Source organism: Chlorocebus sabaeus, chromosome X (genome assembly GCF_047675955.1).
Source record: "Chlorocebus sabaeus isolate Y175 chromosome X, mChlSab1.0.hap1, whole genome shotgun sequence".
In the NCBI taxonomy this organism is placed as follows: Eukaryota; Metazoa; Chordata; class Mammalia; order Primates; family Cercopithecidae; genus Chlorocebus; species Chlorocebus sabaeus.
The window spans coordinates 43,217,546-43,236,184 of NC_132933.1; the positions used below are offsets into that span (position 1 = coordinate 43,217,546).

The 18,639-nt window shown below is 41.6% G+C and overlaps 1 protein-coding gene across 13 annotated transcripts in view; it reads right to left on the reverse strand.

Moving 5' to 3' along the window:
* TMEM164 (transmembrane protein 164) overlaps positions 1–18,639 on the reverse strand; it is a 189,472-nt gene that overhangs the window by 67,891 nt on the left and 102,942 nt on the right. For all 13 annotated transcript variants that reach the window (XR_012091916.1, XM_037989024.2, XM_007992555.3 and 10 more), the window contains one exon: positions 14,912–14,978. Coding sequence is in view for 12 of the 13 variants with exons in the window: in XM_037989024.2 (XP_037844952.1) it covers positions 14,912–14,978 (67 nt within the window). In the remaining variant the exon portion in view is untranslated. The remainder of the gene's footprint in view (positions 1–14,911; positions 14,979–18,639) is intronic.

Here is an 18,639-nt window from a genome sequence, read left to right on the forward strand (position 1 = left end):
CCTGAGTGCTGATCCAAGATCTGCCACTCACTGGCTATGTGGCCTTAGGCTAGTCAATTCCCCTGGGCCTTATCATCTGAACACTATATTGCTCATTTTGCTTTCTCTCAACTTTGCTTTCCAGCCCTTTTCAACTTTCACACACACACACTAATCCCCAGAAGATCTTGTTACAAAGCACACTCAGTTTCAAAGCTTTCTACAAAGCTATAGCAATCAAGACAGTGTGGTGCTGGCATATGGATAAACATATAGAGAAATGAGACAGAACTGAAGGTCTAAAAATAAACCTTCACATTTACTTTTCATTGATTTTTAAAAAGGATACCAAGATATTTCAATGGGGATGGATAGAAGAGTCTTTTCAACAAATGGTGCTGGGACAACTGGATATCCACATGAAAAAAAAAATGAATTTGGACCCCCTCCTCACACTACACGTAAAGATTTACTCAAAATGGATCATAGACCTAAATGTAAGAGCCAACACTATGCAACTCTTAGAAGAAAACAGTCATACATCTTCATGATCTTGGACTAGGCAACAGTTCCTTAGATATGATACCAAAAGCACAAGCAGCCAAATCAAAAATAGAGAAATGAGACTTTATCAAAATTAAAATATTTTGTGCCTCAAAGTATACAATCAAGCAAATGCAATGATAACCCACAGAATGGGAGAAAAATACTTCAAATTATATATCAGATAAGGGTCTAATATCCAGAAAGAACACTTGTAACTGAACGATGAAAACAACCCAATTAAAACTTGGGAAAGGATTTGAAAAGATACTTCTCCAAAAAGACATATAATGGCTAATAAGTACATGAAAAAGTGTTCAACATCATTAGTTATCAGAGAAATGCCATTCAAAAATCCGAAATCTGAAATGTTCCTGAATACAAAACTTTTTGAGTACTGAAGTGATGCTCAAAAGAATGCTCATTCAAGCACTTCAGATTTTCAGACTAGGGATGCTCAACGGTAAGTATAAAGTGCAGCATTCCAACATCTGAAACACTTCTAGTTGTAAGCATTTTGGATAACAGATACTCAACCTCTACCACATCATACTCTCTAGAATGGCTATAATAAAAAAGACACAATAACAAGTGGTAGTGAGGATGCTGAGAACCTGGAATGCTCATTAATTGCTCATGGACATATAAAATGGTATAGCCACTTTGGAAAATAGTCTGGCAGTTACTCTAAAGGTTAAACACTGAGTTATCATTTGACCCAGCAATTCTACTTCTAGGTACATACACCAAAGCAGACATTCAAACAGATAGCTTTATACAAATGTTCATAGAAGCATATTCACAATAGCCAAAAGGTAGAACCAACCCAGATGCACACTAACGGATGAATGGCTAAACAAAATGTGATATATAATACACACGAATATTATTCAGCCAGAAAAAGGAATGAAGTACTGATACATGCAACAACATGGATGAACCCTGAAAACACTGTGCTGAGTGAAAGAAGCCAGTCACAAAATGCCATATTGTATGGTTACATTTACATGAAATGTCCAGAATAGGCAAATCCATAGAGACGGAAAGTAGATTAGTGGTTTCCTGGATCTGGAACAAGGAGAGAAGGAATAGGGATGATGCTAATGTTTACGCAGTTTCTTTTTGGGGTGATGCAAGTGTTCTAAAATTAGACTGTGGTGCTAGTTGAACAACTCTGTGAATATATTAAAAACCACTGAATTGTATATTTTAAAAGGATAAACTTTTCATTTGTAAATGATATCTCAATTAAACCCCCTTCCCAAAAAGTTGTGACTGAAGTCAGAGAACAAGGCAAGTGCTCATTTGTGTAATGCTTTTAACTTTCCAAAGCTCTTTGTTATCTTTCCACTGTTATCTTTTGTTATCTCTGTTCTTTTTTCTTTATAACTTATCTGAAAGGTAGAGAGGGCAAATTTTACAAATCCCATTTGAAAAATGGGGAAACTGATGTTTAATATGGTGAAATTAAATCCTTCAAAGCCCCAAGTTCCAGCCAGTGGCAGGGCAGAACTAGAACAAAGTGTACAGCAGAGCTGCCCTGGTTGCACACATTGGAATTGCCTGCAGTGCTTTTAAAAAAAGAGTATGTGCAGAAAGATAAGTACCACATGTTCTCACTTATATGCCGGAGCTAACAAAGTTAATGTCATACAAGTGGAGAATAGAATGGTGGTTACTAGAGGCTGGGGAGGGTGGAGATAGGGAGGTTGGTTAACAGATACAAAACTATAGCTAGATCGAAGGAATAAGGTATAATGTCCTATAGCCATGTAGGGTGGCTATAGTTAACAATAATGTATTGTACATTTTCCAATAGCTAGGAGAGGATTTGAATGTTCCCAACACAAAGAAATGATAAATGCTTCAGGTGACAGATATGCTAACAAGATTGATTTGATCTTCGCACACTGTCTGTATCTAAATATCACAATGTACCTCCAAAATATGTGCAATTATTAGGTGCCAAAATAAAATAATTTATAATTTTAAAATAACTGTGTTTTGAAAGTGACTCTGGGGATACTAATTGTGCAGCCAGCGTTGAGAACCACTGATCCACAGACTAAGGAGTGAAAGCACTCACTAGATAAGGCTTCTATTGCATAAAGAAACACTGCTTGAGGTAGTGGCTCAAGGTGGAGAGACAAGACATGTCTCTCCACCTTGTCAAGGTGGGGAAGACTGCCAGAGGCTGTTCCTTCTAATGTGATTTTAGGAAGACAGGGCCAAGGCAAACAAGGGCCAAGGCAAACTAGTAAGCTCTGGAGGCAAACAGGCTGCTGCCTGGCACTCACTGCTGCCACTCCCTAAATGGGCCGAAGGGCTTGGGCCTACTGACAAACCTAAAAGGCCTGGACATTTTATTTGGAAACCCATAAAGGAGTGGGCCCAATTCACCTGTCAGGAGGGAGAAAAGCAGATTGGCCAGTTCCCTAATCAAACAGGCTGTCAATGAAACAAATGTGAAAAACAAAGGCAGTGTTAGTCAATGTGGACAGGAAAGCCTGCCTGGGAATTTTAATCTCACTCAGCAAGGCTAATGCAGAAACAAAGCCCCCTTCACATTACCAGCACTGAAAAGCTCAGGGAGCTGGGGCCAAAGCTCTCAAGACTAACATCAACAAGGGCATGTACCTCCTCAGTGTTTAGGATAATATTAGTAATAGTAGTAAAAACAACAGCATCTGACACTTATTGGTCACTTCCTATGTGCCAGGCACTGGGCTAAATGCTTACCACACATCATCTCCATTCAACCAAGCACCACTGCACAGATAAGAAAATGAGGTCAGCAAGGTTAGGTATCTTACTCAAGGTCACACAGCTACAGGTAGAAAAGCCAGCCATAAAACCATAGACCAGCTGGTTCCAGGATTGGTACTTCTGACCACTACACTATAAACTCTTAACATCTATGCAGAGACAAAGAGACTTCCAGAATATGTAACAATGTTAACAGTTGTTACTGCTCAATGATTTGTTTTATTCTATTTTCCCCTCCCCTCCCCTCCCTTCCTTCCTTTCTTTAAGAAATGGCGTCTCGTTATGTTGCCCAGGCTTGTTTCAAACTCCTGTGCTTAAGTCCTCCTACCTTGCCCTCCCAAAGTGCTGGGATTACAGGTGGGAGCCACTGCACCTGGCCTCTATTTTTTTCTGTTTTGAATATATATTACTTCTGTAAAGAAATGATACATAAGTGTATAAAAACAAAGGCACAAAGCCTCCTCCTTTTTGTTTTTTGATGTCCAGAAAAATAATCACCTTTGCATTGGTGATGATTATTTTTAAATTTATACTTTTCTATATTTCACAAATTTTCAACAGTAAATATGTCTCTTGTTGTAATCAAGAAAATGGCATTATTTTAGGTGGTTGAAAAAATAATTCTCCTGGAAAAAAAATATTATCTATCACCCCTCTGTCTTCGCACCCAAGATCCCAGGACATATGTAAGAGGGATCCCCAGAATTTCCCTAAGCAACATAGAGGTTCAGGTTGGCTGATGAATTCATTTATTCTATCTGTAGATACCTACCATGTGCTAAGTACCAGGCTATGTGGGGGTCAGCGACAAAACAAAAAACACTTGTCCTCAGCTCCAATGGGGCTTTCTACAAGTCAATTCACAATGAATCAAATGTTGCCATTTTTGAACTTTGAAGTATTTATTATTGATCTCCATCCATGCTCTACAATCTACTGCTTGGTTCATTAGACTTTGACTTCATTACAGATTTTACCTCATAAAGTGAGGTGGTACTTTGGCAAAGGTTGGAAAGGACACCAGCCACATGTGTGTGTACTGAAATGATGTGTACTCGAACATTTGGAATTTGGTGTCCAGGCATAATCCACTTGCACATGCACTCTGTAGAAACTATGGTCTTCAGAACTCGGGAAGAATGAGAATGGCAAAGCAGAAAAGAGTCCTGGATTTGAAGTAAACAAATGAGAATTCTAAGTCTGTACTTCAGCTTACCATTATCTAACAGTGGACCCTGGAACAAACCTCTCTGTGTCTATTTTTTGTGTAACATGAGGGGTTTGAAGTAGTTCAGTGGTCCTCAATATTTTTATCCTATTAAACTGCTCACTTGAAAGAAAAAAGATATTGTCCTTACCCACAGAGAATAGGCAGAATATATGAATATATAGTCCAACCAAACTATGGATGAAATGAGTTATGTCCATGCCTGAAGAGATTACTGATTATCTAGTGTTGAAGTTAAACAAAGAAATATACTGGGCCAGGCGTGGTGGCTCATGCCTATAATCACAGCACTTTGGGAGGCCAAGGCAGGTGGATCATTTGAGGTCAGGAGTTCAAGACTAGCTTGGCCAACATGGTAAGACCCCGCCTCTGATTAAAATACAAAAATTAGCCAGGCATGGTGGCACATGCCTGTGATCCCAGCTATTTGGGAGGCTGAGGCAGGAGAATTGCTTGAACCTGACAGGCAAAGGTTGCAGTGAGCCGAGATCACACCACTGCACTCCAGTCTGGGTGGCAGAATGAGACTTCAAAAAAAAAGAGAGAGAAAGAAATACACTGGAGTAGTATTTATAGTAGAATTCCAAGTGTGTAAGAAGCTGGAACCCAAATAAACCAACAATCCTAGAAATATGAAAATCTTTATCTGCATGTACAAGCAAAGGATAAGTGTAAAAAGATACTTTTAACACAATTTACCCTTGAGGAAACAGGACTGAAAGCTGGTAAAATGATTAGCTTTTTCCTTATAGTCCTCTAAGTTACTTTTCAATGACCATGTATAATTTTTTTTCCTAGAACTTATCTGAAATAATTCATTATATTTCACATATCTCATTTTTTAAAAAATCTTTTTCCTTTTATGGATACATAATATTTTAGAGATTTATGGGGTACATCTGAGTATTTATTGCATGCATACAATGTGCAATTATCAAGTCAGGGTATTTGGGGTATCCATCCCCTTGAGTATTTGTCATTTCTATGTGTTAGAAACATTTCAAGTCCTCTCTTCTAGCTACTTTGAAATATACCATATATTATTGTTACTATAGTCATGAGCATCTACTATTTTTGTAACAAAAAAATCCTAAAAGTAAAATTGAGCCCCCAAATTGCTAATAGATACTGTATAAAATTTACCAAAAGGCAGTCATATAGCTGACTTAATACTTTTTAATACTTAAAAATCAATCTCAATAACTAGGAAAGAAGAAGACCAAACCTTCTTTTGGTACGATGACCTTTGGTATCAGAAAGACCAAAGTTTCCATGCTAGTTCTGGCACTTCCTGTGTGCCCCTCCGTACAGGTTACTTAAACTTTCTAAGGCTCAGTCCGTAAAATGGACATGCTAATACACACTTCACAGGGTTTTGGTGAGGATCAAAGACTAATAATGGCTAACAGTGCAATGCTATTTGCTTTACACACATTAACTTAATCCTCACAACAGCTTTATGAAATAGGCACTATTATCACCCCCATTTTATAGATGAGAGAACTGAGGCCCACAGAGGATAAGTAACTTGCCCAAGTTTGTTCTCCTTGTGTTTTCTCTGTCTCCCACCCCTGGCCCCCCTACACACACACACACCACACACAAGGGAGTGGCCCAGCCAGAACATGAACCTAGACAATCTGATTCCTGAGCCAATCCCCTTAACAACTACACTAGGGTGAGATATGAGTAAAAGAGCTATTCTGATTCCAAAGTCCCATCCACATATAAGAAATTCTTATTTGTGGAGGTTGAAAAGATAGGAAATGTACACAAAATCTAAATACTGTAAGGATTAAGAGACATGACAGAAACAGTGTTTTCTCGTGATTTACAAATAAGTGGTAATGTCTCTGTGTACAACTGGAATCCGTGACTCCCACCCTGCTCTTCAGAATCTCAATACTTGGTTGACTATTTTCTGCCTCCACGTCCGTGTGTTCCCTTAGCTTGAACAGCCTCCTTCCTATGCAATTTGCATGCACATTCTAACCATCCTTCAAGGTTTGGCTCAGGCTTTATTTCTTCATGAAGCCTTTCCAGACCACTTACTCCAGGAGGCTGTGTATTAAGGCACAAAGTGCATAGGTTTAGCTTTAGCACTTACAAATGATGTAACTCTGAGCAAGTCGTTTAATCTGATCTAAACCTCAGTTTCCTCATATGTAAAATGGGGTTCTTACGAGAATTGAATAATATATATGTAAATTACCTGGAAAATAGTATGTGCTCAGTGAATGCTAATATTAATCTTTTTTCCATTTCTTGAAGCATAGAGCAACTGCAATTTAGCAGTCAAGCCTGAATGCCTCATACTTTTTGTTTTTTTATTTGTGACAGGGTCTTGCTCTATCACCCAGACTGAAGTGCAGTGTTGTGGGCCATAGCTCACCGCTACCTCGACCTCCTGGGCTCAAGCCATCATCCCACCTCAGCCTTGAGTCTCAAGTAGGTCGGATTATAAACATGTGCCACCACGCCCAGCTAATTTTTTATTTTTTGTAGAGACAGGGTCTTATATGTTGCTCAGGCTGGTCTCAAACTCCTGGGCTCAAGCAATCATCCTGCCTTGACCTCCCAAAATGTTGGGATTACAGGTATGAGCCACCATGCCCAACCGTGATTTTTCCTTTTTCATGTTCTCAACTTTAATACTGCCATAACTTTTCAGGCATTTATACCTTATCTTTCTAACTAAACTGCAAGTTCTTGGAGGACCAGGAATGTACACCGGTTGTTTTTGTATCTTCTGCAGCACATGGCACAATACTTAACACAGGAAAGTGCTCAATAAAAATCTGTGGATTGACTGGTGTGATCTAGGCTGGATTCATCAAGGATTTAAGACCCTCAAAGCTTAGTCTTAAAATAAAGCTAGTAAGTTGACATATTCTAGGATAGTCCCTAGAATTTGGTTTGGACCAGGAATCCCAAACTCATCTCAATACCCCCCACATCCTCAGACACAATGCATTCATCTGATCAGAAACACACTGGCCTTTGCAGAAGGTTGAGGCACTATTTTGCCTCACTCAATTCTTTAGAAAATTAATACCCCTTTTGAAACCAAGCTTTGTACACTTTAAGAACCCTCAGGATAATAAAGGGATATTCTGTCCTCAGTTCAGGTCCAAAATCCAAACTGTAACTTTTCAAAATAGCCCAATTTGCCAGTCACAGAAATAACTTTTCTAGGTCAACTAGCACATTTCGATATGCCAGTTAGCAAAGAGTGAGATTTTCAAGCTTATTTGCATCGGTGACAACAAAGTTTTTCCAGCAGCACATATGGGTACAAGGTGTGTCAGTGGAAAAGCTGCATCCCAAGAACATCGATATAATGTTTGTGAATGGAGGATAGACACCCAGTAATGACAGAATCATTACTATCTTCTTCCACTCAGTCTGAAGATTAGGAATATTCAAAAGAACCATCCTATCCAACAGAGCAAAAAGAACTGGGCAAAAGGAGAGTGGTAGTAAAGAGGGTAAAAAGGAACTAACTAACATAATAGATCAACAAGGATATATAATAATGGGCAAGTTTGATAATAAGATAATAATGTGCTTAAGGCTTTAGGCCCTGAAGAAGAAAGGAGTTTGATGAAAAGAATAATTATCATGCTTCTTCTAGTAGAAGACAGATGGGTACAAACACAAATGCAGGCCAGGCTAGCGTTTTTGGTCTGGGAAGAGGGCTGATATAGTATCTTAACTTTCTTTTCTGTATCCAGTCTCCCTTGCTAAGAACATTCTGCATTCAGAAGAAACTCTCATGGGGGTTACAGGGCGAAAAGCAGAGCGCTGAGGTTGCAGCACGGGCCCAGTGTCTCATTTCAGGATCAGATCACTAGCTTTGCACGTGAGTACCGTAACTGAAAATCTAATCTGTTCCGTAGACACCCTACTTAGCTTCCACCTCTTGGCTTTAATTTCCTGAAAGTGGTTTATCCTGGATTGGATGAGATTCTTTTTTTTTTTTTTTTTTTTTTTTTTTTTTTTTTTTTTTGAGACAGAGTCTCACTCTGTTGCCCAGGCTGGAGTGCAGTGGCGTGATCTCAGCTCACTGCAAGCTCTGCGTCCCAGGTTCACACCATTCTCCTGCCTCAGCCTCCCGAGTAGCTGGGACTACAGGGGCCCGCCACCACGCCCAGCTAATTTTTTGTATTTTTTGTAGAGACGGGGTTTCACCATGCTAGCCAGGATGGTCTTGAACTTATGACCTCGTGATCCGCCCACCTCAGCCTCCCAAAGTGCTGGGATTACAGGCGTGAGCCACCGCGCCTGGTTGGATGATATTCTTTGCAAAGTCATGGATATAGATAAGGAACCCAGCATCACCATCAGGACAAATGGCCAGTGGCTAAAACAAGGAACTCACAAACTAGACAGCACATCTATTCCCTAAGCTATGAACTATTTATAGCCTAGGCAGGAAGACATTAACATGGGATCCATAGGTGGGCTTACAGAAGGGAGAGGGGCTAGGAGAGGAAGTGGTAGTCTGTGTCCCTCCTGAAATTGTCTGCAAAATTGTGTGTAAGTGCATTTATCTAGGAAGAGGCTCTATCACCAGCACACAAACTCTCCCTGAATTTCATTCATGGAATAGAAAAATAACTCTGAAGTCTCAGTCAAGAGATATGGGTTCTAGGAGCACCCACCTTGACTACTTAAACCAGTCATTTATCCTCCTAAATTCACCCTCTGGAAGATAAGATTACATCAGACAAGCTTTGAGCTCCCTGCTAATCTAATAATCAATAGGTTCATAATGTACTTCCCCTCCTTCCCTCCAAGAAACAAAAGGGCGTATCACTGGAAATCACCCTTTAACATAATTCACCTGAATCCAGAAAGAGACCCCCCTCCCCCCTTTTTCCAGAATCCTAGGTATAAAGAGCACTTACTTGTAATATGGGTCACTGGAATACACAGTCCTTCTTTTAGGGTTCAGCTTTGAAGATGGAGAACGCAGAGAAACTGAAGCCTAGGCATTCTCTAACTGATTTGCAAATCCCGGTGCCAGTAAGTCACAGGGCAGAGCAGAGCACTAGAAATTCACTGAGGACCCCACATCCTTTAGATGACTGTGGCAACTACTTTGAACGCCCTCTCACTCTGTCTTTGTGTATGTGAGTATATGTATATCTATGGTACCGGTACACACAATGATCAGTTCATTTTATTTTTCTTGCTTCCTCATTACTGCTAATGAGCAACAAAATAAAATAATTAAAAAGATAAAGGGCCAAAAAGGAAGGGCAAACGTCAAAAGCTGTCTTCCTGACTAATTGGATCATCAGGTTTAAGGAAGAGTTGCCAATCTTCATGTGTTTCATGTGAAGTCAATCTGAGCTCAACTAAGGGGCTGCAAGGCAAAACTCCCTAAAGCCAGAGTAGTCCAAGAGAGGTCCCAATCATCTAAAAGAACCAGACCTAACCCAATTGCAAATACATAGGCAAATGGAGATATCCCCAGCTTTTCTAAGTTCTTTTTTTTTTTTTAAATTTATTTTTTATTATTATACTTTGAGTTCTAGGGTACATGTGCATAACATGCAGGTTTGTTACATATGTATACTTGTGCCATGTTGGTGTGCTGCACCCATCAACTCGTCAGCACCCATCAACTCGTCATTTACATCAGGTATAACTCCCAATGCAATCCCTCCCCACTCCCCCCTCCCCATGATAGGCCCCGGTGTGTGATGTTCCCCTTCCTAAGTCCAAGTGATCTCATTGTTCAGTTCCCACCTATGAGTGAGAACATGCGGTGTTTGGTTTTCTGTTCTTGTGATAGTTTGCTAAGAATGATGGTTTCCAGCTGCATCCATGTCCCTACAAAGGACACAAACTCATCCTTTTTTATGGCTGCATAGTATTCCATGGTGTATATGTGCCACATTTTCGTAATCCAGTCTGTCACTGATGGACATTTGGGTTGATTCCAAGTCTTTGCTATTGTGAGTAGTGCTGCAATAAACATACGTGTGCATGTGTCTTTATAGCAGCATGATTTATAATCCTTTGGGTATATACCCAGTAATGGGATGGCTGGGTCATATGGTATATCTAGTTCTAGATCCTTGAGGAATCGCCATACTGTTTTCCATAATGGTTGAACTAGTTTACAATCCCACCAACAGTGTAAAAGTGTTCCTATTTCTCCACATCCTCTCCAGCACCTGTTGTTTCCTGACTTTTTAATGATCGCCATTCTAACTGGTGTGAGATGGTATCTCATTGTGGTTTTGATTTGCATTTCTCTGATGGCTAAGTTCTTTTCTTTAGAAAAAGAGCACAAAGATTGACCAGATTGACTGGAATCACTAGTTAAGAGACAGCCCAACAAAGAAGTTTCAATGTCAAGAAAGGTTACTTGAACATTTTTGATAAGTTAGTTGACTACAGCCTCACATTTATTTGGAAAGTATTAGCTGTTAATGTAACAGATATACCAGCACATCTGCTATGACATGGGGGAAAAGGAGGGAGGAAGGAAAGCAGGGTTGGGGGAAGAAACAGTGGTTTCTATGTAGGGTAGTATGGGTGCTATGAGCTGAATTGTGTCCCCCCCAAAATTTGTACGTTGGAGCCCTAACTCTTAGTACTTCAGAATGTGACTGTACAGTATTTGCAGATAGGGCCTTCAAAGAGGTGATGAGGTTCAAAGGAGGCCATCAGAGTGGGCTCTATGCAATCAGATGTGTGTCCTTAGAAGAGGAAATTTGGCTAAACAAGAGACACTAGGGATGTGTGTGTAGAGAGAGGACCATGAGAAGAGGCGGCATGAAGGTGGCCATCTGCAAGCCAGAGAGGCCTCAGAAGAAACTAACCTTGCTGGCACTTTGATCTTGGGATCAGTAACAGTACCTTGCCTCATAAGTTTATTGCAATGATTAAATAAATTAAGCCATGTAAAGCACTTAGAACAGTGGCACATAGCAAGCACTCAAGAATCAGCAGCTGATAGTGCTGCTACTGTTACTTTTTATTTTTTTAAAGATGGGGTCTCACTCTGTTGCCTAGGCTGGAGTGCAGTGACATGATCATAAATCACTACAGCCTTGAACTCCTAGGTTCAAGCGATCCTCCCACCTCAGGAGGGAGGGAGGAAGTCTCAAGCAGCCTGGACTACAGGCTTGCACCACCATGTCCAGTTAATTTCTATTTACTGATTTATTTATTTATTTGGAGGCAGAGTCTCGCCTGTCGCCACGCTGGAGCGCGATCTCGGCTCACTGCAATCTCCACCTCCTGGGTTCAAGCGATTCTTCTGCCTCCACCTCCCAAGTAGTTGGGATTATAGGTGCACGCTGCCACGCCCAGCTAATTTTTGTATTTTTAGTACACACGGGGTTTCACCATGCTGCCCTCGATCTCCTGACCTCGTGATCTGCCTGCCTCAGCCTCCCAAAGTGCTAGGATTACAGGCATGAGCCATCAGGCTCAGCCAATTCTTTTTTTTTTTTTTTTTTTTTTTTTTTAAGAGATGAGTTCTCACTGTGTTGCTCAGATTGGTCTCAAACTCCTGGCCTCAAGTGATCCTCCCACCTCAGCCTCCTGAGTAGCTGGGACCACAGGTGTGAGCCACTGCACCCAGCAACTGCTACTGTTATTGATAAAGGGACTAAGGCTACTTCAGCAGACCTAGGGAGATGTGTACCTTTTGTGTAACAATACTGACTGAATGAAAACTTCACCACCAGCTTTCTAACTGATTTTGGTACGTAATGGAGCATTTTGGGGCCCTCATTCTCATGCTTCTACAGTGAGAATCAAAATTTCTGTTTACATTCAATGGCTTTGCAAGAAGGTTATTTGGTTTTCATTGGGGGAAAGGTCCTACTAGAAAGAGAGCTGAACGTGGCCTGTCTAGAGGAACTATATCTATCCACTTCAGCAGGTGCTGTTTGGCCAGAATTGTGGGCTGGAAACACTCCAATTCAGGATCATTAACTCTATTAGCCTAGGGGGAGATTTTCTGATGCACCTTCCTTTTCTGGGATCTGACAGAGCTGCTGAAATTTGAGAAAGCAACTCTCTATCTGCCTGACCTCTCAGTCTCCTGAGAAAACAGGTACAAGGGGGAGCAGAAAGATGGTAAGATAGCATTGGATCTATTCTTCTGCCCTAAAAGGTTACCTCCACAGGCAGTAACTTCTGCTCCAACCCTGTTCCACTTCCCTGCGGCAGGAAGGACTTTAAGCTGTGGTATGGGAAATTCACTGTTTTTTGTTAACTGTTAAGTTTTTCAATTTGGTTTATTTTTACCATTCTTTGAAATTATCCCCTCTACCTCTGAGACCAAGGCAGGAGTTCTGATTCTACAGTTCACCAGGTGAAGTCAGGCAAGTCACAGACCATGGGAGATGTAGAAGGCAGGGCAACAGTGCCTGTGTCAGTGGCCTGTGCCTACTGATCCCAGCTCACAGGGGAATGTTGAACCAAGTGCACCCTATTAAGACAGAGGCTGTGTCCCCTGCACTCCCCAACACAGACGTTACCCTCCATCAAAAGCTCAAATGCTTTATCTGTAAGATGCTTTGGGGTCCTTGGCAGAAAAGATCTAGCCCATATAAGCTACCTTGGGAGTCCTGCTAAAATGCAAATTCTGATGCAGGTGTCTGCAGGTGGCCCCTGAAATTCTGCATGTCTAACAAGCAACACCCATGTGATGATGATCCTAGGACCATACTTTGAGTTACACACTTGGAGTAACTGTGAGTTATGAACACCCGGGACAGTGATTCTCCAAGAGTGGTCTAAGGACCCCCTGCATCGGCATCACTTGGGGACTTGTTACAAACATTCAGTCCCTGCCATTACTTGCAGACTCTCTCAATCAGACCTTCTGGGGATGGGGCCTGACAAGCCTCATGTTTGACAAGCCCTTCAATTGACTGCTATGAACATTACATTTCAGAATCATTGCATGAAATCAGGGGTTCTCAACTCCCACTCCATGCTAGAATCACCTGGGGAACTTTTTAAAACACAATGCTCAGGCTTCATCACAGATCATGAACTCATCCTCTCCAAGGGCGGGGCAGGGCATCAGTGTTTGTTTTCAATTTTATTTCTAACTGACGAATAATTGTGGGTACTTATAAAGTACATACAGTATGATGTTTTGATATATGTTTGCATTGTGAAATGATTAAATCAAGCTAATTAGGTGAGCCTGGAACATATTAGGGTTCAAAATTGCTGCTTTAGATGAATGCTTTCTCTGTTAATTTCTACTGATATATGACATGCATCTTGAAAATTGTAACTATCATAAAGGTATACGTGAATATTTGTGGGGAGGAGATGACAGGAATATTTGTGGAGACGGAGCAAAGCATAGCTGTGGTTTTAGGATCAAGAGGCTTAGGCTCCAATCCTAACTGCCACTTTGAATTTTACTCCCTGAGAAAAATTTTCTTCCTCTGTAAAACAAGAGGCCATAATTCTTTCCCTGTCCACCTCAAACACTGTTATGTGAAAAGCCTTGTACACTGTAAAATGATATCCAAAACTGAGGATTATCAATTAAAGATTTAAACTATGATCTTAATGTTTAAGGCAAATTTAAGTCAGAAAGCAGTAGTAATAATTTTACAAGTGATTTCTTTTTCTGAGCTTCTCAATGTGACCTGCTAAACCCTCCACAGTCCCACATTTGGGATTCTGAGGACACAGCTCTGCCAGCCCAGCATTGTAGCTCCTGCTTCTTTCTGGGCTGGTTTATCACCCAGCCTGCTGCTGAGACCATGGGATTCTCCCTGCTAGCCACTAGGGGCTGTTTGGTCCAGACTGGCCCATGGGTTTGGGTGAAAGGGGAAGGAATCTAATTCTTGCCCTAGGAAGTCCTTGGAGAACTAGACAGACTATGAGGCTCCTACAGCAAATTACTCAAGGCCAGTGTGGCTGAATCTTAGGACACCTGAAAGCTCCTTTCTTTCCATTAAACCTCTCAAAGAGTTTGTATAGGTTTCTTTGGTCTGCCCTGGTTATTTTACTTTTTTATTTTTTTGAGACCAAATCTCACTCGGTCGCCCAGGCTGGAGTGCAGTGGCACAGCGTTGACTCACTGCAACCTCTGCCTCCCGGGTTCAAGTGATTCTTCTGCCTTAGCCTCCCGAGTAGCTGGGATTGCAGGCAAACACCACCATGCCTGGCTAATTTTTGTATTTTTAGTAGAGATGGGGCTTCACCATGTTGGCCAGACTGGTCTCAAACTCCTGACCCCAAGTGATCCGCCCTTCTAGGCCACCCAAAGTGCTGGGGTTACAGGCGTGAGCCACCGCGCCCAGCCAGCTATATGTATATTTTTAAAATCACATGGGCATATGGACAAGTACTGCTTTGGATGTTGCTGGTACATTTCCAGAAGGGGCTACTTACCAGCCGAGTGTTTACCACAGGAAAGAGCAATGCCAGAAGAGCTCCATTCAACATGTGCATCTGTAGCCTAGTGGAGGAGAAAGATAAAGTTCAGGTCATACTCAGTCCCTGATACAAAGGGAGAAAAAAGACATGTCACGTTAAGCCACGCCATATGGAAGAGAACTATGTATATAAGTTGCTCTCTGTGGAAAATGGCACTAGAGTTTGCACAAAATAAATTAAAAGTGGCATATTTTGTATTAACTGAAATGTTCTGAAGAGCACCATCACTGGCTCAGAATCCCCTGAACACCTCCTGAACATGCTTTGGTTACAACAATTTATTACATAATGAGCTCTGTGCTCCCTAAACATTCAGTCAGTCCCAATCAACAGCTTCAACTGCTACAGCTTGGGCGGCATTAGAAAAGGGGAACTACGGGAGGTAAGTGTTCTGTTATTACAGTAGAAACCTATTTATTATAACATGGCTGCTTATTTACACTGTCATGTATAATCCTTTTCCCCAAACAGAGACCTAGACAGAAAAATATTGCTACAACCCAGGAAGCCAACTGCAGTGTTTTGCAAACTGTATTTCCCCACTTTCTTAGAAATGCCCTCAGGAGCAAAAGTGAGCAGCCTTCCAGGCTTTCATTTACATATTGGGCTCTGTGACTTAAAAGCAAAACAAAAAAAGAAAAAATAAGAAGAAAATCACTGGTCTCCAGCACTGGTTAATGATACTGTTTCCCAATCCCAATGCCAGACTTGTTAAAGTACATGCATATTAGAAACCCTTCATAAGTCAAGCACAATTAACTCAGGAACAAACCCCGCTTGTGAGGGCTCTGGGGATGGATTTAAGTAGCTTCTTTCATTATTAAAGGAAAATGGTTCTTTACTACTAAGAGAGATGAAAAGAATGACAGTGTGTTCCTCTTGAAGAAACATTGATTTGATGGGTTATGGACAACCACCACAGAGGCAACATGCCTCTTAGACCTCAACACTAGCTGCAGGTCGATATCAATCTCTTTCTCTCTCCCTCTCTCTCTCTCTCTCACACACACACACACACACACACACACACACACACACACACACACACACACAAGCTCACACAGCATACCTCCTATGCCCTGGCTGGGAAAACAGTCCACATGTTGAAAACTCGCTAGAACTTCAGCTCTTCTCTTGGCACTCACAGATGAGTTTGTAAGACTAAGAGATGTGGCTGGGTGCAGTGGCTCATGCCTATAATCCCAGCACTTTGGGAGGCAGAGGCTGGCAGATCAGCTGAGGTCGGGAGTTCAAGACCACCCTAGCCAATATGGCAAAACCCCATCTCTACTAAAAATATAAAAATTAGCCAGGCATGGTGGCAGGTGCCTGTAATCCTGGCTACTCGGGAGGCTGAGGCACAAGAATTGCTTTAACTCAGGAGGTGGAGGTTGCAGTGAACCAAGATCATGCCACTGCACTACAGCCTGGGTGAGAGAGCAAGACGAGGGGAGGGAAGGGAAGAAGGGAAGAAGGGAAGGGAGAAAGACTAAAAGATGTTACAAGAAGACCCCAGAGAATGGCACAGAAACCCCAAGACTGCTTTTCACTTCCCTTAGTCTGTTTCTTCCTATTGTTCTTTGTCACCAAAACTTTGTGAATAGTGATGGTGTGCACTTAATATATTCCAGCCATCCTTTATCAAGAACCAGAAGAAAAATAGTAATATTCCAGGCAAGTATCTGATTAACTGCTTTACATGAACTTTCTTGCTTAATTTTTATACCAATCTTCTGAGATAGGTACAATTACTTTTCCCATTTTGTTGATAAGGAAACGAGTTTCAGAGAAGTGAGGTATCTGGTCAACATTACACATAAGAGAGTAGAGTCAGAGTTCAAAACCAGGTTTATCTGACTGCAGACCCCAAACTCTTACATCTCTCTTGCTGCCTTGTATAGAAGCCCCTGGTCCCTTCCTCCTGCCAAAGTATGACCTCAGGTGGAGGGTGAGAATGTTCCTCTTTCCTTCCTTTTAGTTTCAAGGGTCTCTCCACCTCCTTCTTCATTCCCTGCCCCTGGCTTAATAAGATTTCAAAGGATAACTAAAGTGGAAAAGGCTGTTTGGCTACCCAAGGCCATCACACTCCCTCAGGTTAATAAGGCTTGACCTGGTCCATAAAAGGGAAGAGGCACACCAATGCAATGTCACTCCAGCCTCCCTGGGGCTGGCCAGGTTACCACAACCCTTTTTCGGCAGTGTCATTCAAGGTGGCACCCCGTGTCTGACAAACCTGACAAACGGAGTACTAAAAATTCTGGCTCAAGCCTTAGTATCTACAGCAGGAGCTATTAACAGCCATTCCAGGCCTTCAGTGAAGTAGAATCTGGCTTAATCCCGCCCCTGGGCCCTCCTATGTGATAGCCACAACATAAAGACTCACCCTGGGAGAGCAAAAAAAAAATCACATCAACAGTCCAGATGAAAGTTGGATTCTGGGCTGGGTGTGGTGACTCACACCTGTAATCCCAGCACTTTGGGAGGCTGAGGCAGGATCACTTGAGGTAGGGAGTTCAAGACCAGCCTGGCCAACATGGCGAAACCCCGTCTCTACTAAAAATACAAAAATTAGCTGGGCAAGGTGGCAGGCGCCTGTAGTCTAAGCTACTCAGGAGGCTGAGACAGGAGAATCACTTGAACCTGGGAGGCAGAGGTTGCAGTGAGCCGAGATCATGCCATTGCACTCCAGCCTGGGTGACAAAGCGAGACTGCATCTCAAAAAAAAAAAAAAAAAAAAAAAAAAGCTGGATTCTGGTGCCAGGCTTTGCTATGGACCTCAAACGAAATGTTAGCATTTGCACAGGGTCAATTAGACATTTGGGCACCAAAAGTTAAATCTTGAGATTGATGGAACTGATAAGGGCCTATGGATGGACAAAGATGAAGATAAAACTAACATAAAGATCCAAAACAGTTAAGTCCCTAGATAAAGACAAGCATTGCTCTGGGTTCTCAAAATTCAGTTTATGCAAGCTATATATATGCCAGAGGGTGAATTATCTTTAATATATAAAGAAGCCTTACATATTAATAATCACAAACATTTCTAACATGTATTGAACATTTCTATGTGCAAATCATTGGGCTAAGGATTCAAATACATCATCTCATTCAGTCATTAGAGTTTTTATTATAACCACCATCATCTTCTTCATTTCATAGTGGAGAAAACCAAAGCTCCAAGTGATTAAGTGATCTGCCCAAGATCAAACACATAATAAGTGACAGAGGCTGAAGTCAAGCTCAGATGTCACCAAGTTTCAAGCTTGTGTTTTTGCCATTGTACTCTGCTTTAAATCTATGGCATGAATGTTACATATGTTCTGTGTGTGTGTATGTGTGTCTGTGTTTCTATGTGTGTATGTATCAGACTGCAGGCCAGGAAGGAAAAAGTTCTTGAGTGCCACTGGGGCAAGGAAGGTCATGCCTAAACCCCTTGTGTGTTCTGTGGCAACTATCCTGATCACACAACTACACTGTCCTTTACAGACAAAGCACAGCTCTACAGGTACATGACTGACCAACTCAGAAGCAGAGGCTTTTGTTTTAACTTTATAGCCACCCGCAGCCTGCCACAAAAATTTGTACTGGGTATGGCAAATGGCTATAGGGCCACTAGAAACTCCTGTGAGGGAGTTCCCTCATCTGTACAATAGGAACCATAATAGTACCCAACTCATAGG